Source organism: Pantherophis guttatus, chromosome 12, assembly GCF_059756535.1.
Source record: "Pantherophis guttatus breed Tessera chromosome 12, ASM5975653v1, whole genome shotgun sequence".
NCBI lineage: Eukaryota > Metazoa > Chordata > Lepidosauria > Squamata > Colubridae > Pantherophis > Pantherophis guttatus.
The window spans coordinates 2230824-2253544 of NC_142074.1; the positions used below are offsets into that span (position 1 = coordinate 2230824).

Genomic DNA, 22721 nt, shown 5'->3' on the forward strand with positions numbered 1-22721 from the left:
AAGCAGTCGTTGGTGGTTATTTTTCAAATCTCAGGTCCAGGCCAATCAGAGCCTTGGCTTGTGACATCAGAGGCTCCTCCTGAGCTCATTGGCTGGAGGTTGCCTTGGCAACCTCCAGCATCCTTGGGGAGTCTGGACCACATAATGGAGGCTCTGCTCAAAATCCCTGGAAAGTGGCTGGATTGGATGGCAGCACTGGGGGCATCGCAGGGTCTCCCTCACCTAGACCCTTCCCTTTAAGGCAGGATTAAGGGGGGAGGGGAGATTAGAAAAATGGGGTTCAACCAAACATGACAGATGTGCTGATACCTGCCATGTCCGCAGCCTCCATACCTGTCACCAAACTCCTCATCCACCATGTCAAAGGTTCTTGTCTCCAGAAAGGGGCTGGGGCTGGCTGGCTGGCTGGTGACGTGCGCTAGGAAAAACCTGCAAGGTTTAGGGGCCCAAAAAAATGGCTTCAGGATGTCCCAGTTGGATGGGCATTGCAACCACAAAGCTAGAGATTGACCTGCTTAATGATTTGGGAAATTAACCTAAACTCTGATTCCGTTGGCCAGATATAATTATTTCCCAATAACACACTTGGCCTGGTGACTGGAGTATTCATTTATTTTCATTTTTTATTACTTGGATTTTCACACCACCTTTATTATTTCTCTAAATAGTTCAAGGGAGTGAACATATTTAAGATTCCTTCTTCCCCCCAAGAACAACCTTGTGAAGGCTGAGAGAGGGAGGGGCTCGAGGTCACCCACCTGACTTTCGTGGCTGAGATGGGACTCGTAAGTACTTGGGGGGGTCTATCTTAATTCAAATTGGTTACCACCTTTTCCTATTATCAGAAGCACCAAAGCAGTGCAAAGATGGCCAAATAGATGGAGAGACAATACTGACTCCTTTGGAGGGTTCTGAGCGATGATCTGCCTTGAGTTGGACTCAGAATTAAATGGGAAGTCAGGATAGTTTGAAGAGAGATCAGTATTAAGGGATCATGTTGGTGTTTATCAAACTAGGCCCCTTTAAGTATGGGGGGACTTCAACTCCCAGAATTCTCCAGCCAGCCAGCATGCAGAATTCTAGGAGTTGAAGGCCATCCATGTCTTAAAGGGGCCAAGTTTGTGTTTTTTACACAGTTGTTATACTGTAATTTAATGACTGCTTTAGGCCAGGGGTGTCAAATTCAAGACCCGCAGGCCAGATCCGGCCTTCAGGGTGCTTAGATCTGGCTCACAGGGCCACCCTGGAAACAGCGATGCCTCTGCCAGCGAAGTATGGGAGGGCCACACACCACCCTTCCGAACTCTGTTTTTGCTGGCATAGCAGGGGTGAAATTCAGCAGGTTCTGACAGGCTCTGGAGAACTGGTAGCGGAAATTCAGAGAAACGGCAAATACCACCTCTGGCTGGCCCCAGAATGGGGTGGGAATGGAGATTTTGCAGTATCCTTCCCCTGCCACGCCCACCAAGCCACGCTCACAGAACCGGTAGGGAAAATTTTTGAATTTCACCCCTGGCTGCAGGAGGCCGTCACTGCCGAAAATGGAGCCTGACATGAGTAATGTTGAGCTGGCCACGCCCAACCTGACCACACCCATCCAGTCCCCAAGGTCAAATACACCCCGGTTGTCTCAATGAAATCGAGTTTGACCTCTGCTTTAAGCTATTGTTATTTGATTGTATTAACTCTAATCTGTTCCCTATTCTTAGGTTAAGGTGATAATGAAAAGGAAGTAGACAGTAGAAGCCTACAGCTGAAAGGGACCTTGTAAGTCAACTGTCTGCCTGCCTATTTGACTGACTGATTCTATGTCAAGTTGAATGTTGACACCTAGCAGCCCATTGATCAATTTTCTCAGTGGAGACTTGTCCCCAACTTGGTCCTTTCAGGTCTCCCAACCTGGCCCCATCCCCACTATAGCTGCTTGTTCTCTTCTCTTTCCTTCATCCATGCCAGCATGGCAGACTTCTCCAGGGAGTTTGATCTGCATTGACTGACAGCATTGAAACTGTGTGGACTCTGAATGGCCACAGAAGTAGATGGATGATCTGTCCCCAGTCTGGATTTTCAGGTCTCCCCAAAGTTCACCCATTCACCAACCTTACCCCAAATTGTCCTCTCCTTCTCTTCCTTTCCACCTTTCCCAGCATTAGGAATATCTGCAGAGAGCTGGTTTTCACTTGATGTACCCTCAAATATCATATTTTGAACCTGGTGCTTTGTAGTTGAGAACAGATCTGGATAGATTATATCTAAAGGATCCTTTCGCAGGAGACTCCTCTGCAGATAGTTGGTTCTTTACTCCTCCTGCATCTCATGCTAGAGAAAATGATGGACTCCAAAACTTTAGGATGAAGCCAGAATGGAGAAGGCCGGTTAGCAAAATTGGCCCTGAACTGAGAAAGGATGTGACTGTGTCTCTCCATTTTTCAAACAGGTCAGCAAGAAGGAAGAAATGGTCATACAGTCAATATCCTTGGGCAATCTCTTAGCGACCACTGATGGTCCCAACCTCCAGGTTGATGAACTGAGAGACTCCTTTGACTTTCAGACCCAGAAATTCCAGAAAGACAATCGATGGATGAAAGAGCAACATTGCTGTCTCCAGGAGAAAGTGCATCAACTTAAGACCACAATGGAAGACCTGCAGAAAATGGATCATGCCATCAGAGCTAGGATGCATCGGGGCTCCATTACAATAAGGAGGCAAGGGCGCATGGCAGCCAAATGCCCCCCAACCCAGCTCTTCTTCTCATAAATCTCCCCAGAAGTTGTTTTTGAAAGGATGAGGGTCACAAAAGTCTGCTATGCAGCCCTGAAATTCTTGAGGAAAAGTCCTACTATCCATTTTCCTAAATCCCGAAAAAGTACCTCCAAAACCTCGTTGAAGAGAAGATGTCCAGATGACAGCATATGTCAGTAAAACCTCCTTGTAAATATTTGGGAAGCTCCCAGGCAATTCCTGGTTTACACAATTCTTAGTGAAAGAGTCCGACTTGGGTGATGAAGATGGGAACACGTGCTCCTATTTCCATCCTCTGGCGCCTTTTTCCCTCTTGATGATCCAAGAAAGACGCATACGGCCCCCCTTTCTCTTGCATCCTTTCTCCTGGAGGCTTTTGGTCCTTGGCTGCATTCACTGGTCTTGCTAAAGAACCATCAGGGAGATGATTGGAAGACAAAGAGTTTTCAGGGGGCTTGGAAAAGGCCTTGACTTTGGATTGCTTGTCTAGTATTCTGATCATGATCCTGTACAGAACCTCCAAAAGTCATGCAAAAATGGAGTGTACTCTTGCCTGGTTCTCAGAGGCTTTTCAGGGTTGAGGCAGAGAGAGAATGGTTTCTCCTGGGGGATGAAAATCTGAATGACGAGGAAAGCATATAAGAAACACACTGCCTCCCTTTCCAGCTTATTTCATGTGTGTGGAAATTGGATGGGCTGTTGTGATGTAAATCCGGTAAATTATTTGTTGATTTTTTAAAAAATGCAAATAAATTTTTCTTCCTAATAACAGTCCTGAATTTCTGTTCATGCAATCTTTAGAATGAAAAAAATGGCATGAACTGGATCACATTTGTTGTGTTTGTTGAATTGGCTAGTTTACTGTAAAAGCCAGCTCACTTTGCTGCCATTGCTAACTCAGAAAACCGAAGATCAATAACAATTTTTAAAAATGTGTCATCAGCTTTCAGTTAGAATAGATTTGTGATGAGGAAGATACCTAGCTCATATATAACTTTTGGCCTAATTTCAAATTCCTGCATTGAGATTTTCCAGAGTACTGGAAACTTTCCAGAGTACTGGAAACTTTTCAGAGAAGAGATCGATTTGATGTCAGAAGCAAAAAGAAAAAATACATCCAGAAAATGTCAAGCAATATGAAGAAAAGGAGGTGAAGAATGACTGAGAAAGATTTTGTCTTTACTATCTAGAATCGCGGTTTTAAGATGAATTAATAAATTCTTCAATATTTTCAACACAATTTCAGACAAGAAAACCATAGTTAAATAACCTTGGGGACAACTATTGAAGAAGAAAAAAAGATGGAAATTCCAATTTCTGAAAAACTCAACTTTTAATGTACAACATCCCAAAGTACAGGAACCATAGAAAAAATATTGAATATATAAGCAACATATTTACATTGGAAATCACTTAGAGTGGCAGATTCCTTTGTCACAAATATAAATTAATATTACTATATGTAGTCACAGGAATTTCATTTTCTCTTTAAGTCCATAACTTTATGCACCAAAGTTCTTCTACCCCGGATCTTGTAGGGAAATGCAACAGCATCAAGTAGGGTTATCGCAACTGAATGACTGGTAGAAACCAAACAGCAGCCAGAATCTCCTCCTTCAATCTTCCAATAAACCTTCATAAATGCATCAAACGGACACAAATGCAACCTCTTCATTCCAAAATGAAGGGGGTAGACTTGACCTTGTTCTCCACAGGCCCCTTGGTGCAGGGAAGGCCACTCTCAACGTTCAGCCAGTATACTGATGGGAGGCAAATTTGGGGCTAAAATTTAGGCCCCTTGGTGGATCCAGTTCTTCTGACTCACTTTCAATTCTTACAGCCCAAAGCTCTACAGCACTCTAGTCAGGCTTTCTAGTTCCAGCATTGATGGCCCTGAAACTGGCGTTTCCTCGAGCCGGACTGGCTTTTTCCGTTTGCCTCTGCTTCTGGGCCTCTAGGTTTTCCAGCCACTTCAGTTATACTCTGGATTGTTCTTCTGCTCTAAGGGCCTATCCAGAGGTGAACGATGCTGGATGGGAGACTTGGCATCAAGTGGGGATTTCTGAGAAACTGGAGAGTGAGGGTCAGGGACCTGGGAGGGAGGAGTGGGAAGGAGTTGCTTGTAATCAGCCGATTTGTCTGGGTGGAAATGCCAGTAAAGGTCAGATGGCCCTTGCCCATGATAACCCAAGAGAGGTCTATAGTCAGACATCCTCTGAAAATCTTGTTGGTCATTCTGGGGCCGGAATGCATCTAATCTTTGTCTCTTGGCTTCATGACAGTACCTGGAGGGGAAAGAACAACTCAAAACATTCAGCTCAACAGAAGAGTCAAAAATGACCATATCTTGGGATGCTTAACTCCCTCTGGTGACAAAGGCATGGAAGAGAACAGGAATGTCAGCCCAGTTCAGCAGGTTTTGGACACTAAAGGAAGGAAAGAAGATGGACAACAGCAGAGCCCAAGCCAACACACTTTGTATTGTGGGTCATGATATCACACACACTTGCAAAAAGGGGCAAAGCTTGCAATACAAATCTAGAACACGGTTGAGGGGTGCAGCGATGCACTCGAGTCCTCTGATGAACAAATGCAAGATTGTTATGAAAAAATGAACAGCAACTCTGTCCCGGAGAAAGAGAGGCTGTGAGAAAGCACAGAATCATAGGGTTGGAAGGGACCTTGGAGGTCTTCTAGTCCAACCCGCTGGTCAAGGCAGAAGCCTCATACCATCCCAGTAAAATGGTTGTCCAGCCTATCTTTGAAAGCCTCTACCGATGGAGCACCCACAACCTCAGCAGACAAGCTATTTGGCTGCTTAATTGCTTTTGCTGTCAGGAAACTTCTCCTCATTTGTAGGTTGGATCTACAAAAAAGGAGAAGGATCATTTCCTTCTCTTCCATAGGCCAGACATACCTAACTCATACCCTCAACCATTCGTAACATTCAAAGAGACTCAAAGTAACACCCTCTGGACCTTGTTGGAGTAAGAGGGCAGGGAGAGCAGGCTTTCAAGGTTCCTTTATTATGGAATGCTGAATCCTGCAGAATCCCCATGACCTGCCTGAACGGCCTGCTTAGCACCTCACCTGTAGTCCCGGTAATTGCGCTCACTGTTGTACTGATCATAGGGGCGTTTACGAGAGAGGCTGCTGGGCTGGAAGTTTCCTGAGTTTCCTGAGCTCCGATACTGGTCTCTGGGCACCTGACAATCCACATAGTGGTCCTTGTGCCAGCATGACTCATATGGGTGATAACAGTTTCTGCTGCAATTTGGGTTGGCATTGCCACTGTAGTTAAATTTACGGTCCCTCTGCCATTTGCTTCGTCCTGCATGACAAGAAAGGGGAAGAAGGTAGCACCCTTTCAAGCCCAAGGACTTTATCCACAATGATTTTGTCATCTGTACTTCTGCCTTTGTTTACTCTTCATTTGATTTTTATTATCTCTTTTTAAAAGAATAAGAAAAAGGAGGAGGAACAATAACACAATCATCAAAGTATCCATAGCAGGAACAGCCCATCCAGAGATAAACTGGGAGACCCTTGAACCAGGTAGCCCAGGTGGTTCCAATAAGGGGACCAAGGATGGTCATGCATTGCCACCTTCCCACATCTCAGGAAGCTAGATCAGACATCAGGAAGAAGGGAAGAGCTTCTCTGGTCTTCAAGAAGATCTCGCGCTGCCATCACACCGCTTCAGCCCTGCTTCACTTTGATGGCAGCCTGCCATAAAGTATGGGGAGGGGAGATGGGGGTAATACAGGGACAGGGGGATGACAGGAACCAGAAGTGCCAACCAGAGACAACGGTTGAACGATCCAAGGACACAGGCATGGGAAAGGAATGTGAATGCCCACCAAAGAGGCACCAAACTTGGGGAATTGTAACCAAAACAACTAATTTGACCCACATTGGACACTAACAAGAAGATGAGGGTGAAGAAAGGGAAAATTACCGGGTTTAGGCAGGAATCCTCAGATCTAGCTTTGCTTACGCTGTAACCACTTGGCTTTAGTAAAAGCCTACCTTTTACTAAATGCAACTCGACTGTAAATGGAGATGAGAATCTGTCTTTCCTAAATGGCCAAGCTGGGACAGGCTAATAATCTCTCACTGCTGGATGCAATGCCTTCTATTTGGTTGGTGGTGGTTCTCCCGTGGATGTCCATGCATCTGGGAAGGGTGAGGAGATGGGTGCTCATAAGCATGAGGGCCATGGGGACAGGAAACATTGGAATATCTCAACTGGGCCCAGGACTTTCTGGACGAAGCCGCTTGCCACTCTTTGCCTCTTCCTTCTTCTTCTGTTCCTGCCAAGCAGAAAGACAGGAAAGACAGAAAGGAAAACTAGGAAAACTCAAAAGGCCAACAGTACTTGGGAGAAAAAAAGCAAAGGTCCGCATTAGTCGCACATCAGAAGAAAAGTGGAGGAAAGGGAGACCCCGACTGAGACAACCTCTTCCTCTTCTTCGATGGGGACAGGCTCAGTTCCTGCCGTAATGTGGACAGGACCTGACCCAGCAATTTCTTCTCTTTGTTTCCGAGTTTGGCTTCGGCGCCTTTGGGCTGTGAAAAGACAAGAGATAGCATCCCTCATGAAACAGCACAGGATGGAAAGTCACAGCTATGTCAATAAGGAAATGGAAGAAAAAAAGGAAAAAAAACCCACCACCACCAGGGTGCCTGGAATTTCCAGCTGATTTCTTTGCCCCTTCAAACAGGGTTCTCCATGTTTAGGATAATGAAGTAAAAGTGAAGATTTACTCTGTCCAGTCATGGCCGACTCTAGAGGATGGTGCCCATCCCCCTTTTTGGCCGAGGGAGCCAGCATTGTCCGAAAACAATTTCCGTGGTCAAGTGGCCAGCATGGCTATACCCCCAGGGCCCATGGAATGCTGTTACCTTCCCACCAAAGTGGTGCTTATTCATCTACTCACATTTGCATGCTTTTGAACTGCCAGGTGGGCAGAGGAGCTGAGGCAAGTAACGGGAGCGCTCACAACTCAACCAGCTACTCCATTAGTTAATGAGGAGCCTGAGTGGCGTAGGAGGCTAATGCCTCCTAAGGCAGCATTTAACATCCAGCTGCCTGCAATTACTGCGAATTCAATTCTCACCAGGCTCAAGGTCGACTCAGCCTTCCATCCTTTCTAAGGTGGGTAAATTGAGGACCCAGTTTGTGGGGGCAATAAGCTGACTTTGTATAAAATATACAAAAGTATGAAGGCTATTGCTTAACGTATTGTAAGCCGCCCTGAGTCTCCGGAGAAAAGCAGCATATAAATCAAATTTTAAAAAAAAATTGTTCTCCCTGTCAGGAAACTCCTCCTTCTATTAGATCTCCCTCTGAGGAGCTTCCAACCATTGTTTCAGATGCTATGGAGGATAAATCAGCACCCTTTTCCCTTGACAGCCTTTCCAATATTGCAAGATACTATCGTGTCTCCCCTGAGCTTTCTCTCCATTAAGCTAAACATACCCAGACCCAGTTAGTGGCTCATGACATGATTTAGCCTCCAGATCCATTATCCTCTTTGTTGCTCTTCCCTGCTCACTTTTCAGGGCATCAGCATCTACTTTTGTATTGTGGGGACCACAGTTCTTTGTCATCCTTCCTGCCAAATCCAAGACCATGTCCATCATCCTGCTCCCTTCACAGTCCAACACCAGGAATCAGATCCTAAAATAACGATCACATAGCATCCCAAGTTGGACGTAGCTAAATCATCTTTTAAAAATGCTCCAAATTATAGTATATAATTGGTTTTATATTCTGTAAGATGCCTTGAGTCGCCATGGGTGAATAGGCAGCAATATAAATTCAATCAATCAATCAATCAATCAATCAATCAATCAATAAGACACCTTGGGCAATAGTATTGAAACCTTTCCAGCAGTCTAAGAAGACATAATGTGTTCTACTCCCAATGTTCTTTTCCCTTTGAAAGTCAACCATTTCGGGGAACTAGGCTTAGCCCACTTGAAATGGGCCCTACAGCTTTCCAAAGTAGAGAAAAGAAACCAATATTTCCCCCACCTTGTTGAGCAGCTTGAGCTGTGAAAGAGCATCTTGGTGGATAATAAGTCTTTTTATGTACCCCAAGAAAAGGGCCTGAACTCCCCCCTCCCGATGACCCCCTTTGTGCCTGGCCTAAATCCCCTGAGGGCTCCTATTTTCGGGAGGCGAAGAGGTTCCACAGCAGAGGAAACGGTCTCTCCTCTCTCTCTCTCCCCCAAAGGCAGCAAAGGGTTCTCCACACGAGCACACACGGGAGGGCATGGAGCTCTGAGGCAGCAACCCCATCTAGGAGCAAAGGAGAGAAACACCTGGGCCCAGAGAAGCCTCCACACACACATCCCACCCCTCCGTCCTGCTGGGGCTTAGCTGAAGCTAGTCGGACTCCGGAAAAGGCTTCACTAGGCAGCCAAAAGGCTTCCCTGAGGAACCCCGAGTTCTAAGAAATGGAGGCCACTGCGGGGCCTGTGCCAGCTTTAGCTGTCCCTCTCACTGCCTGTAGGGGGCAGTCTGTGGTCTGGCCTTTAAGTCACACCTGGCCTCCGCAGGCAGTGAGATGGACTGGCCATTGAAACTAGGCATTTATGGATGAAACATGTAACAGTGATACCCATTGTCATCAGGGCACTTGGTACCATGTCCAAGAATTTTATAAGCTACATCAACAAATTGCAGCTTCCTGCAATAACACCAGCGGAACTGCAAAAAGCTGCACTACTCAGAACATCGTACCATCTTAAGAAGGTACTTGGTTGATACCTAGCACGCTGGCAGCAACCCGTACCAACCATTAGCACCAGTCCATGGTAATTGTGATGCATTTTTGAAAGTTCAATTGACTGAGTTTCATGTTTAATGAATAAAGTGTATAATAATATAATATCTTTAAAATGGAAAATAAAGAAAAACAGAGAACCACATTAGTTCAAACACTTACCAACCCTCACATTATAGACCAAGGAAGAACATCCGACATCCTTCTTCTGTCATCCGTGATGGTGATGTTGGGATTGAGAGGTTGCCGCAGGGATGGGGGCCGCCTTGACATCATCTGACCGGCTGTTGTAGCCAGAGAGAGACGGCTGCTCCGGTGACATCCTCAAGGCCCTTTCTCTGGGGATTGAAAAAGGAAAAGAGGATTAAATTTGACTGGTGCATTATTTTCTTAACAGTCATAATAAGGCTTATTCTTACTGGGGGCTCCATTAATTGGAGGTTTTCAAGGAAAAATTGGGCAACCATTAATCCAGGATGATAAAACAGACTCCTTGGGCAGCAGGTTGGACTAGAGGACCTCCAAGGTCCCTTCCAGCCCTGAGGGATTTCTATCCTTTCTCCTGTTAGTCCCACCAACATTTTGGGGGGCTTTCAGTGCCCCAGGGCTCCCCAGGTTGTGGTGACGCCACTCCCTTGAACAGGAGCAACATACCTGCACTGGTGGAGAAAAACTCAGAGGCCAACCAATAAATAGACCCCAAGGACGAACAAAGTCATTTTCCAAGGACGTTTTTTGGGTTCTCATCACTGAATGGCCACAGCAGCTCATTTGGATCCATCTCTGGAATGGAAAATGTTTCAAAAAATACTTAATGGGAAACATCTAAGGCCTGATTGATTTTCAGTGTGGTAATCAGGCCTTATTCCAGTATTTTTCTTCAAATAAAGAATGGATTAAAGAGGGTTCAGTCTGGGATAAGAAGGGATGGGATGGATAGAAAGTCCTTCCATTTTCTCCCCAAACAGCAGGAAAAAAAGGTTGAGGCCTTTAACTATCCTGACTATATTCACCTCCTACGTGTATATTTGGGGTGTGTTTGTCCTAAAGCATCACACAGTCATTTTTCTTTCCCTTCTTCATTTATGCTGCTTTAATTTAATGAGGGTTGGATGATCTTGGGGCGCCCTCAGGCAGAAGGATCATCCCAGTTTATCATTTTAAGTGGAAAATGCAGAAAAGATGAACAGCATTCATATAATTTTTTCATTAGCCTCTGCCCTAGTCTTCCTCCCCAGCCCCCTCTGCCCCCCAACCTCCCTCATCCCCTTTGGGGATCCCTCCGTGAGTCCCGGCTGGAGAGCAGAGAAAATATTCCCTGCAGTTTTTCTTCCCCTTAAAATGGAGGGAGGGAGGAATCCCCTCAGAAAAAGGAGGCCACCCAATGGAGGACGCGGGGGGGGGGGGGGCTTTGCCCGTTTTAGTTGTCCTGCTCGCTGCCTGTGGAGGTCAGCTGGGACTGAAAGACCGGACTGTAGACTGCCCCCTACAGGCAGTGTGAGGGACAGCTAAAGCGTGGAAAGAGGATGGAGGACAGGGGATTGTTGATGTTGATGATAGATGTTGTATTTTTTTCTTCATCTTATTTTTTCAAATCTTACTACTCAATTTTATAATCCAAATACTCAATACCAATTTCTTTGGTTTTAATCCTATCCTATCCTATCCTATCCTTCCTAAGGAAGGAGGGAAGGCAGGAAGGCTCAATGACTCCAAATTCCTATATTAGTATTGTATTATAGGCATTTTCTTATTCTTAGAATTATCATTTACACTAACATTTGTCATACTGTAGTCTTCGACATATGACCATCACAGAACCTCCAGTGGTCACTAAGTGAATGCGACAGTCCTTAAGCCAATGCCGTGGTCATATTCTTAGGACGAACCAGATCTTTTAGTGATTTCCTTGTACAGATTGTCCTCGATTTACGACCACAACTGAGCCCCAAATTTCTGTTGCTAAGCAAGACAGTTCTTAAGCAAGTTTTGCCCCATTGTATGACCTTCCTTGCCACAGTTGTTAAGTAAAACGCTGCAGCTGTTAAGTTAGTAATGCAGTTGTTAAGTGAATCTGGTTTCCCCATTGACTTGGTTTATCAGACGGTCACAAAAGAGATCACGTAACCTGGAAATACTGTGACCGTCATAAATATGAACCGGCAAGTTCCCACATTTTGATCCCATGAGCGTGAGGCTGCTACAATGGTCATAAGTCTGAAAAATGGGCGTGTCCCTTTTGTCAGTGCCGTTGTGACTTTCAGCAGTCACTAAACGAGGACTGTATTTTCTTTTTCTCTCCCCTTAATGGCTGAAAGTGGCATCTCTTAGTAGAGGCTCTCAAGAAAGTTCTTTGCTTTGCTAATTATCTGTATCTTGACTCTTGTTCCTCAGCTTCTTTATCACCCAGAGGTTGGACGCTTCTTCCCAACGCAAAACATTTTAGAGATACTCCTGGAATGCATGAAAAAACAGCACCCTCTGATAAAAAGTTTCAGCATTCGAGATCTGGGCTACCTTTTACAGCACCCCTTTGAGGTAAGAGATGGGGTGCAGGCAGGGCCGGATTTTCCTATAGGCTAACTAGGCTTCAGCCTAGGGCCTCAAGATCAAGAGGGGCCTACACAGTGGTGGGATTCTGGGGGTTCTAGGGGGTTCGGCCGAACCCTTTGTTAAATTGCTGGCTCGCCCGCCCCTCGCCTTCCACCCGTGCGGCGCCAGCCTACCGTAGCCAGGGGTAGGCAATTGTGGCTCTTTTACAACCTGTGGACTTCAACTTCCAGAATTCCTGAGACAGCTTGGCTGTCTCAGGAATTCTGGGAGTTGAAGTCCACAGGTTGTAAAAGAGCCACAATTGCCCACCCCTTCCCTAGCCTGAGTTCCGCTGCCTGGGATCCACGTGGGCTGCCACGTGCTTCCCCACCGGCTCCGGACGCAAGAGAGCAGGATGGAGAAAGCAGCTTCCACGCCTTCACTCACCCTCACTCTCTATTCTGTTGGATTGCCGGCCGTTCGCTTACCCCGCCCACTCCCAATCTATTGCTGCCTCCGATGGCTAGAGGAAAAAAAACTTCAAATTCTTGCCGCGGGGCTTCAAAGGGCCGCCCTAGAGCCAGTGGTGCAGCCGAACCCTTTGTTAAATTGCTGGCTTGCCCCGCCCCTCCGCACCACTATTTATTGCCAATAAATACTGGTGGGTGAGGGGCGGGGGAGCCAGCAATTTAACAAAGGGTTCGATGTTTTTTTTGTAATTTTATTGGCCCACGGAGCTTCAGCATAGGCTAATTGGCCTCCCGGCTCTCAGCTGATTTGTCTCAGCTGTTTTGCTCAGGGCTCTTCTGCTTCCGTGCAAAGAGTGTTGATTTTTTTCCCATTTATGCTGAGAAACGAAACTGAAACTGCTTTGCTGTTGCTGCAAGGTTGGAAAATTAGGCAGGCAGAATTCTTTTCTTTTTCCTCACCAAAAAAGGTAGGTGCAAACAATAGGGGAAAAGAGGAGAGTTCAGGATTTTAAAACACAAAAGAAAAAAAGCTCTATTTAACTAGGGAATTGTAATAATTGAGATACCATTTAATTGTATATTTCTGAAAGCAGAAATGGTTAAGTTGTGGTTTGGAGGAATATATGGGGGAAATTATTTGGTTTATTATTATTGGTAAATATAATTAATTGATTTGTAAGAAATTGGATTGCATGGAAATAATTGGAATATTCATGTTCATATTGATTAATATACAAAAAGGTAGTTATATAACTAATTGATTTATATTAAAATGTTGAATTTATATTAAACAACTAATATTACATAATTAACCAATGTGAGGATGGATATAAAAATAGATGACAATGGGAAGGGGTATAATATAGAATAGAAGGGAAAAATTGAATTTGATTAAGATTAGAGATGAGGATGAAGGGTAATATTGGTTTTTTACAAAAATAGATGAGGAATAAATATGGCAAAAAGGAAATATAGAAATTGTATATTTAATTGAAATGACTAAACACTGTTTAAATTTGTGAACCGGCCAAATACTCTGTTCAAAGAAAATACATTGTATGTTTGTATGTGTGTTTCTAATTATTGTTATTTATTCATATTTGTTCTCTTTTATTCTTTAAAGTTTAACAATTCATTCTTTATCTTAATATCTTTATATTTGTTTGGGGTTGGCTTTCTTCCCTTTCATCTTTTTTATTATACAGCAATCTTTCTCCTCAAACCTACCACCTCTCTCTTTTCTTTCCTTCTTACTTTCTCTTCCTCTCCCTCTTCTTCTCCTCCCTACTTCCTCTTCCTTTCTCCTTCTCCTCCTCTCTTCCTCCCTCTCTTAACCGTCACTCCTACTCTAATTTCCCTTCCCTTCCTTCATCCCTCTCTATTGCTGTATCCTTTTATGCATATGGACTACTCAGAGGGCTGAAAAAGTTATTTTTGACTGGTCCTCGCACTTTTGACCAGTCCTCGAACTTACGACTGTCCTCACATTTTACGTTTTTTGCCCTATCTTGTCACCATGGTGAAGAGAAGCAGTTGTGAAATGAGTGACATGGTTGTTAAGAAAGCTACACGGGCATAAATGTGAGGATGGTCATAAGTGTGAGGACCGGTCAAAAGTGCGAGGCCCAGTCAGAAATGACTTTTTTCAGCTCCCTGAGTAGTCCCTATGCACATAGCCACGCCCACCCGGTCACATGACGAGCTACCCAAGCCTAGTCACGTGACCAGCTAGCCACGCCCACCCAGTCACATGATTGTGAAGCCACACCCCCAACTAAGCCACGCCCACAAAACCTGTTGTTAAAAAAATTGAATCCCACCACTGGTGAAAGGGCCTCATAAGTGGAATAGCCTAGGGCCTCTTTTCATCTAAATCCGGCCCTGGGTGCAGGAAGTGAGGGACTTTCAAGGTAGTAGCAGGTGTGACCTCACTCTCTGGGAAGTCTACAAGGCTAGGAAGGATAGAAGAAGGAGAAGACAACCCCTAGAAAGTGGATGGACTCAGCTACAATGGTGTCTTTTCTACAAAGATGGATGATGCAGCCCTGGAAGATCTGAAGGATCAAGTTGGCAACAGATCCACTTGGAGAACAGCTGAAAGCAGAACAAGAAGCAACAAATGGAAACTAATCAAGGAGAGAACCAACCTAGAACTAAGGAGAAATTTCCTGACAGAACAATGGATCATTGAAATGACTTGTCTCCAGAAGTTATGGGTGCTCCATCACTGGAGGCTTTCAAGAAGAGACTTGACAGCCATTAAAACCATTACAAGTAAAACAGTAACTGCGAGAGGGACCTTGGAGTCCTAGTGGATGATCACTTGAATATGAGCCAGCAGTGTGCAACAGCAGCCAAAAAAGCTAATACAATCCGGGGTTGTATAAACAGAGGCATAGAATCAAGATCAGGTGAAGATACCGCTTTATAAAACCCTAATAAGGCCACACCTGGAATAGTGCATCCAGTTTTGGCCACATTACAAAAAAGATGCTGAGACTTTGGAAAAAGTTCAGAGAAAGTCAACTAAGACGATTAAAGGCCTGAAGACTAAAACATAGGAAAAACAGTTGCAGGATTTAGGTTTGGCTAGTCTAAAGAAAAGAAGAATTAGGGGGGGACATGATAGCAGTATTCCAGTATTTGAGGAGCTGCCACAAAGAAGAGGGGGTCAAATTATTTTCCAAAGCACCCGAGGGCAGGACAAGAAGCAATGGATGGAAACTAATCAAGGAGAGAAGCAACCTGGAATTAAGGAGAAACTTCCTAACAGGGAGGACAATTAACCAGTGGAACAGCTTGCCTCCAGAAGTCATGGATATTCCATCACTGGAGGTTTTTAAGAAGAGTCTAGACCAGGGGTGTCAAACTCCTGGCCCGTGGGCCAGATGCGTCACATGCTGGCCACGCCCACACCCAGTTTAGCGAAGGGGGAGAAGTCCCGATACATCACGTGACACCACCATGACAGCCCTGGTCTAGACAGTCACTTATCTAAAATGGTATAGGTTCTCCTGCTTGAGCTCGTAGTAATGTATGGCTGTGAGAGTTGGACCGTAAGGAAGGCTGTGTGCTGAAGAACTGATGCTTTCAACTGTGGTGCTAGAGAAGATTCTTGAGGGTCCCTTGGACTTCAAGGAGACCCAATCAGTCAACACTAAAGGAAATTTAAAGGAGGTTGGGGAGGAACTTGGCCGAGTTCTGGAGTCTGGGGAAGGCTCTGATGTATGCAAAAAAATGTGAAAATAAAGATTTATAGAAAGTTCTGCAGGTATTCTTTTATTTATCATAAATAAGAAGTATCAGAAAAATGAACCCTCCCAACTGTATTGAAAAAGATTTCCTATCTTTTTAAAAAAGTTCATGTGCCCATACCCACAATTCTATGTGCCCCGCCCATGCGCACGTGACCCCCCCCTCCTGGCATGTGATGGCCCTGTAGGCCCGTTTTTCTTTCTCACCTGGCTCCAGATCCTCTCTCTGAGTCTAGGGAGGGTGAAAATAGCCTTCCCCACCCCCCCAGAGGAGCATCTCTAGGAGTCTGGAGGCTGGGGACAGCAAAAAACGTCACTTCCTGTCCAACCGGAAGTTGGGAAACGGGGCCTCCGAAGGGGGTGGGGAAGGCTGTTTTCGCCCTCCCTAGACTCAGAGAGAGGATCTGGAACCAGGTGAGAAAGAAAAACGGGCTTTCCCCACCCCCGTTTCCCTGCCCAAAAATCAGCTGGCCAGTGCACGCATGCATGTCGGAGATGAGCTCGCGTGCTCTCTGATATGGCTATGCGTGCCACCTGTGGCACACGTGCCATAGGTTTGCCATCACGGTCCTAGAGGAACCACTGCAATTGGGCCTGAGGCTTATGGAGGTATTGGAGGAATATGGAGTAGATGGATTAAAAGTAAATAAGGAAAAAACTTAAATGATAGCCAAGAATATGACAAATATACAGAAAAACAATTTGACTAGGGGAATAAGCATCCAGTTAGTGAAGAAAGTGAAATACCTAGGAATCTACTTAACTGCAAGGTATATAACGATTAAGGAGGAAAATTATTCTAAACTAACAAACCAAATAAAGGTAGACCTGGAGAGATGGAAGAATTTGCAACTCTCCTTTATGAGCAGAATAGCAGCAATAAAAATGAATATTTTGCCAAAGATATTTTTTTTATTTCAAAACATACCTATAAAATTAGAGAAAAAATATTTTGGAAGTTTGAATAAAATAATGTTGAAATTTATATGGCAAGGAAAGAAACCAAGAATCAAATTGAAATTACTGCAAGAATCAAAAGAAAGAGGAAGGTTTGGTTTGCCCAATTGGGAATTGTACTATCAAGCTGCAATAATTACTTGGGTTAAAGAATGGATAACTTTAAGGAATAAGAGATTACTAACACTAGAGGGCCATGATATTCAACTAGGGTGGCATGCATTTCTTTGATAGGGAAGACACATGGCACATCAATATTTCCAAAGACACCATATACGACATGCTCTACTGGTGATATGGAACAAAATCAAACAATAAAATTATATGAAAATACCGGTCTGGCTCTCTACCTTAGAAGTACTGGTACTCCCAAAACTCATCAACTTGGGAAAAATCATCTCATACAAGGATATACTAAACAAAAAAGGGGAACTGAAAACTAGACTAGAATTAAAACAAGGGGTGGAATTGGAGTGGTGGTCATACCTACAAATTCAATCATGCTATACGAAGGATATGAAAATGTGAGGTATTAATAGAGAATTACGACACTAGATAAATTATTATTGGGGATGGATGAGAAATTGATAAAGGTAATTTATAAATATTTACTAGATTATAAAATGGAGGAAGAACAAGTCAAAGAGACAATGGTAGTATGGCCTAAAAATTTTGGGTATAATATTGAATTAGAAAAGTGGCAAAAACTGTGGGAAAGAAATAGGAAATTAACACTGGCCACATCATACAAGGAGAATTTATATAAAATGTTTTATAGGTGGCATCTTCCTCCAGCAAGATTGGCTAAAATGTTTAGTAATATATCCCTGAAATGTTGGAAATGCAATCAAGTACTAGGCACATATTACGACATGTGGTGAACATGCAAAAAAGCAAAATAATTTTGGCGATGGATTCAGATGTGGTTAGAAAAAATGGTTGGACAAAGATAAGAATTTAAACCAAAATTATTTTTATTAGGAATCTTAACAGAGGGCCACAGTAAAGGGTCAACATATTTAATAGTACAGATTATAACAGCAGCGAGAATGGTATACGTTCAACAATGGAAAAGTGAAAATATACCTTTAGAAAGGGAGATAATAAAGAAAATATTGGCTTGCGCAGAAATGGATAAATTGACATTAGAATTAAAAAACAAAGGAGAGACAGAACATCATGATATATGGAATAGATTTTACCAATGGTTGGAACTGAGAGGTGGGAGATGGAACAGGAAATAATCAGGATTTGTAGACCTGAAATGTGATGTAATTTATGTAAATATAAATGAGCACATTGGGCAGAATAATTGTATATAATGAGTAATGTATGAAGAGTATATATGATGTTTGTTTATTTTAGTGGGTATGGTGGAGATAACACCAGGAAGGTTGCACTATGTCCAATATTTTAGTAGGAAATGAATAAATAAAATTCTTTAAAAAATCATTTCTCTGCAGCTGCTCCCATAGGCAAACCTCTCTGCTATTGGGAATGAATTATTGTCCTTTCCTCACAGCTGTCTGGATTTCATTTTTATTTATTTTTCTGCATCCCCAGCTCAATTTGGAACCCCAAATTATTTTTCTGACATTGCACATCTTAAAACTGTTTTTCCTTTTTCTCTTACCTACCAGAATTTAATATGACATTGTGGAAGGGAAATTCAGAGCTGCTATTTGAGTTTTCACCTGCTTAGTTTTTCTTGAAAATTTTTCCAGAGCGCTTCCTTTTCTCCAATTAGGTGGGCATTTTTCTGCATAAGCTCCTTGTTCTTCAGTTGGAGCTTGTCTTTTTATAACAGTCTTGAAATTTCTGTTGTCTTCTGTAAATTAAGAACAGAGAAAAATTAGCCATCTTAATTTTACTTGAAGCATCAAGCATAACTACACCCTTAATTATGTTTATACTCCCATTTATTGCTTTTCTCCTACACACACACACACACACACACGAAGGTAATACCTCTTTTATTCTGTATCTTGTTTATATCTGGCCTCAGCTCTAATAAATTAATTTGAGGTGAAAGAAAAAGTCAGGATTTCTGTCTAAAATTTCTCACCTTTTAAGTTCTTCTTTAGTATTGTTATTTTCTCTCAGAACTTCTGCTTGCTCCCCATCTTGTTTTTGAACCCTGCAACTCAGATCTTGATTCTCCTTTCTGAGCTGGTCTATCTGCTCATCTAAAACATTTCTTTTGTAAAATATCAAGACGAGATTAAAATTAGCCCCCTTAGGCTCTTTTTTACTTCAATCATCAGACTTGTTTAAAATTAAAACTAATTAAAAATACCTCGTATTTTGTTTGTTATACATAGTCTTGCATTTTGGGCAATTAATTAAAGAGTTTCCTTATAACTCCTGGGGTATTAAATGATTCAGTTTTTCTTGGATTTAATCTAGTTATCCGATTATAAGAGATTATCACAAGGTAAACTTTGGTACTTGATGGAGGGAAGGAATTGACACAAAAAGGGAGATCTCTGGGCAATTGAAAGTACAGTACATCTTTCCAATAAGAAAGGACACCACACAAGGCACTTTTAACTATGCCAAGATTTAATTAAAATTCTGGTGCATAACATTAATTCTTTTTCTAGCCTTCTTTTTGTCAAATAATTCTTGAGAAGTCAAACTACATTACAAAGGAGGAATATAACCCACCTACCCCACTACATCCCCTACTCATATTGGGCTTCTTTATCTCTTATGATGACATGAAATATATTTCAGGCTATATCCCCACCTGATTAAAACAAAAATGGATTTTTTGAAAGGGAAATAGTTGTATGAGAGAATTGATCCCTCAGCCTGATTCGTTCTTATGTGAAAATGATAATGTGACAAATAATTGTGTAAGTACCTTATACAAGCAATACCCAGATCAGTAGCTAAAATTTAATCTGGAAACAGGTCACAAAAAAAGAATTGACCCCATGAATATGAGAGCTATTTTTTTTGTATTTCCTGGTAATGCACACTCAAAAGATTATTCAGATAACAGATTGCTTACCTATGCAGGAAATTTCATGAAATGTAATTTACGCCCTGCGTTTTCCTGATTGGACCACATGTACCATAAGATTCTTTGGATGCCTGGGAATTTGGCAGTCGTGTAGACAGCTGAAAAGCAATTGAAATCATAAGGATTAATAAAATATGCTATTAAACACACTGAAATGTTCAGCTTTTGTAAGTAGTTTTTGCCCCTACCAACTACTTCATTTTCATCATTGTTTAGCCCACTGTTGCCAGACAAACAGGTATCTCGGGGTTATCTTAACAGATTTGTCACTTTCCTGGTGAGTAGTAAGGTGGTATCAAAGAATTTGGGCTTTGTGCCTAAAATAGGATGAGAATTCCAGGTCTCCTGCTTTCTAGCCTGATGCCCTAACTGTGATACTAAAGTAAAATATATATCTCAAAAATAAAGCAGAGAACAAAAACCTATAATGGCAACTGAGGTCAAACACAGATAAAAATGAATGCTTTCTTTCTCACTCTCTCTTTTTGGGAGATTTTTCCATGGAGTTTCATTCTTTTTAGGAAATTGCCAGTCATCACCAAATTGTGATGATTGGCAGCTAGAAGATAAAGTAACAGCATTAACATTTTATTTGGAAAAAGCAGAATATAGGTTTTCAGAGAGAAAACTTAATATTGAGAAAAACACATAATATGCTGAATGTATTTGCCCTCCAGTTCCTCTAATCAGAATGATTCTTTAGGACAATTATTGAATAAATTAGCAGGAAACAAAAAGTAATAAAACTCAGCAACCGAATTAAAATTAAAATTAGCAAGCTCTCTGTTTTCTTTCCTTTTAGCTTCCAAGGCCAACCATCCCCACCCAAAAACCCAAAGCAAGAAATGCAAACCAGCAAAAGATACCAGGTAACCTCAAGAGAACCCAATTCCTCTCCTTTCAACTAGGACTAGTTTCTTTTGGACAAGTCCTTGGTCCACTCACTTCTTGTAGCCTCCAAGTTGTCCCGATTGTGGCCACCTGGTTTTTCTATAAGGACCCCACCTAAAAATTAAACAACAACAACAACAACAACAATAATAATAAATCTTTATAATGGAAAAATAAAGAAAAACTGGCAACCTAATTAATTCAAACACTTACCAACCATCACATTGTTGAGCAAAGAAGGATGTCCAACATCCTTTTTGACTCATCCATGCTGGTTAACATGTTGTTAATGGTAGTTTGTTTGCAGCAGAGATGGGTGCCTCCTCAACATCCTGACTGGCTGATGTTGTAAAAAATAAATGGCTGCTCCAGTGACACCCTGAGGCACCTTTTCCTGGGGATTGAAGGAAAAAAACAAAAGATCATTGACTGAATCATTATTTTCTTAACACTAGTAATAAAATTTATTGTCTATGGAGATTCTCAGTCATCCAGGTCATGGTTATCCCAAAGGTGCTTTTTCAAAAGATAACTGGACTTTGTTTTTTCCATGAAGACATTTCACGTCTCAAGAAGCTTCTTCAGTTCTGACTGAGTAGGAGGAGGATGGAAAAATATATATTCCTTGTAGTCATGTGGTCGTTAGTGGCTCCAACAACTCTCAGAATGAGTGCTAGCAACCACATGACTTTGTTATTCTCTCCAAAAAAGCTGAGGCAGATGCCTATACAAAAGAGGATGCCCAACTGGTACATGCCTTAGCAATGATAAATAACAAAAATATTGGGGAAGGTGCAACACGTCTCTTTTAAAAATGTATTTTCCATTTTAGAATCTTAAGGATGGTCTCTAATTTAATTTGCAAAGAAATAAACAGGGGTGGGCTGCCACGCCCACCCAGCAACTTGCTGAGAACCCCTTGCTAAAGATTTTTGAAGCCCACCCCTGGAAATAAAGATAACCTAACCAAAAGGAGTTGTATTTATCTTCATGTTAATGTCTTATATACTGACTACAACTATATATTATATGTCTCCATTCTTCTTTTGTAGATGTCATAGGAGAAAGTCTCGATTGTTCTTCCTGCAACACTGACAAAATACCATATTTTAAAAACACAAACTTACTGACAGTGATTAAAAACACTAAAGCTGGATGCAATGTTCCAAGTGTTAATGTCATTGTTAATGTCTTGTATACTGACTACAACTAAACATTATATTTCTCAATGCATCTCCATTGTTGTTTTATAGATGTTATTGCAGGAAGTCGAGATTGTTCTTCCTGCAACATTGAAAACATAAATTATTTTAAAAAGACAAACATACTTTACTCACATCGATTAAGATTAATAGCATTTAGTATGACCCATGAACAAATATTTTCTATCTCTTTTCTGAGATTTTTCACGGGGATTTAATCATCTCAGGAAGTTACCTGCCAAATAGTGATGATTGGCAGCTAGAATAATAATAGGTAGTAATAGCTATTATTAGTAATAGTAATAATGCTAGTAATAGCATTAACATTTTATTTGGAAAATCAGAATATAGGTTTTGGGAGACAATATCCAGAACAGCATATAATGTTCTAAATGTATGAATTTTAAATGGGTGTGTGTTAGTTTTAATTTGTGGGCCAAATTTTTGTATATTTGATTTTAATGGTTTTTTAAATTTTGTAATTTATCTGTGTTTTAATATGGCTTTTAAATGTTTTTAGAATGGGTTTTTTTTTTAAAAAAAATGTATTGTGAGCCGCCCTGAGTTTGTGGAGAGGGGCAGCATATTAATTAATTAATTAATATATATTTATTATTTATTTTATTTCTATACCGCCCTTCTCCCAAAGGACTCAGGGCGGTGTACAGCCTAATTAAAAACACAAAGACAGACAAAATTTAAAAATAATTAAAATTATAAATTTATAATAAAATCAACTCCTATTCCCAGCTCTCCCCCCCCCCCAAAAAAAATTTATCAGAAGAGAGGTCAATCTATAGCCGAGCTCTCTTTAGTTGTCTCTACACTCATCCTACAATTTACCTGCCTT

General features: G+C 42.0%; 2 protein-coding genes and 1 long non-coding RNA gene across 5 annotated transcripts in view; 1 reads left to right on the forward strand and 2 right to left on the reverse strand.

Moving 5' to 3' along the window:
• Nucleotides 1–171: 171 nt before the first annotated feature.
• LOC117676019 (uncharacterized) lies at nt 172–4394 on the forward strand. The gene is made up of 4 exons (XR_015729679.1): nt 172–366; nt 669–785; nt 1710–1767; nt 2438–4394. It is a non-coding gene; the product is annotated as an uncharacterized LOC117676019 (long non-coding RNA).
• Nucleotides 4058–22052, reverse strand: LOC117659381 (ATP-dependent chromatin remodeler CHD2-like). 3 transcript variants are annotated; one of them, XM_087877528.1, is made up of 9 exons: nt 20883–22052; nt 20724–20783; nt 19767–19876; nt 18816–18947; nt 18445–18578; nt 10192–10320; nt 9700–9875; nt 5834–7312; nt 4058–5028 (listed from the first exon to the last, which is right to left on the reverse strand). In XM_087877528.1, exons 8-9 carry the CDS (start codon nt 6145–6147, stop codon nt 4716–4718), a joined length of 627 nt encoding a protein of 208 aa, XP_087733654.1. In that variant the 5' UTR covers nt 6148–7312; nt 9700–9875; nt 10192–10320; nt 18445–18578; nt 18816–18947; nt 19767–19876; nt 20724–20783; nt 20883–22052; the 3' UTR covers nt 4058–4715. The 3 variants fall into 3 exon arrangements, with proteins under 3 accessions (XP_087733654.1, XP_087733655.1, XP_087733656.1); XM_087877529.1 differs by having other exon boundaries at nt 18816–18936; nt 20883–21083; XM_087877530.1 differs by lacking the exon at nt 10192–10320 and having other exon boundaries at nt 18816–18936; nt 20883–21083.
• Nucleotides 6988–22721, reverse strand: part of LOC148112201 (vomeronasal type-2 receptor 26-like) — a 33740-nt gene continuing 18006 nt past the window's right edge. Inside the window, exons 6-7 of the mRNA XM_087877594.1 lie at nt 7203–7312; nt 6988–7056 (exon numbers count right to left, since the gene is read on the reverse strand). Coding sequence (XP_087733720.1) covers nt 6988–7056; nt 7203–7312 — 179 coding nt within the window. The remainder of the gene's footprint in view (nt 7057–7202; nt 7313–22721) is intronic.

Coding starts and splice junctions, on each gene's coding strand:
- LOC117659381 (XM_087877528.1), bottom strand. CDS start 6,147: ATGACAAAATCATTGTGGATAAAGTCCTTGGGCTTGAAAGGGTGCTAC. Junction 5,029..5,833: donor CGCAATTACCGGGACTACAG/GTGAGGTGCTAA, acceptor TTTCCCCTCCAG/GTACTGTCATGAAGCCAAGA.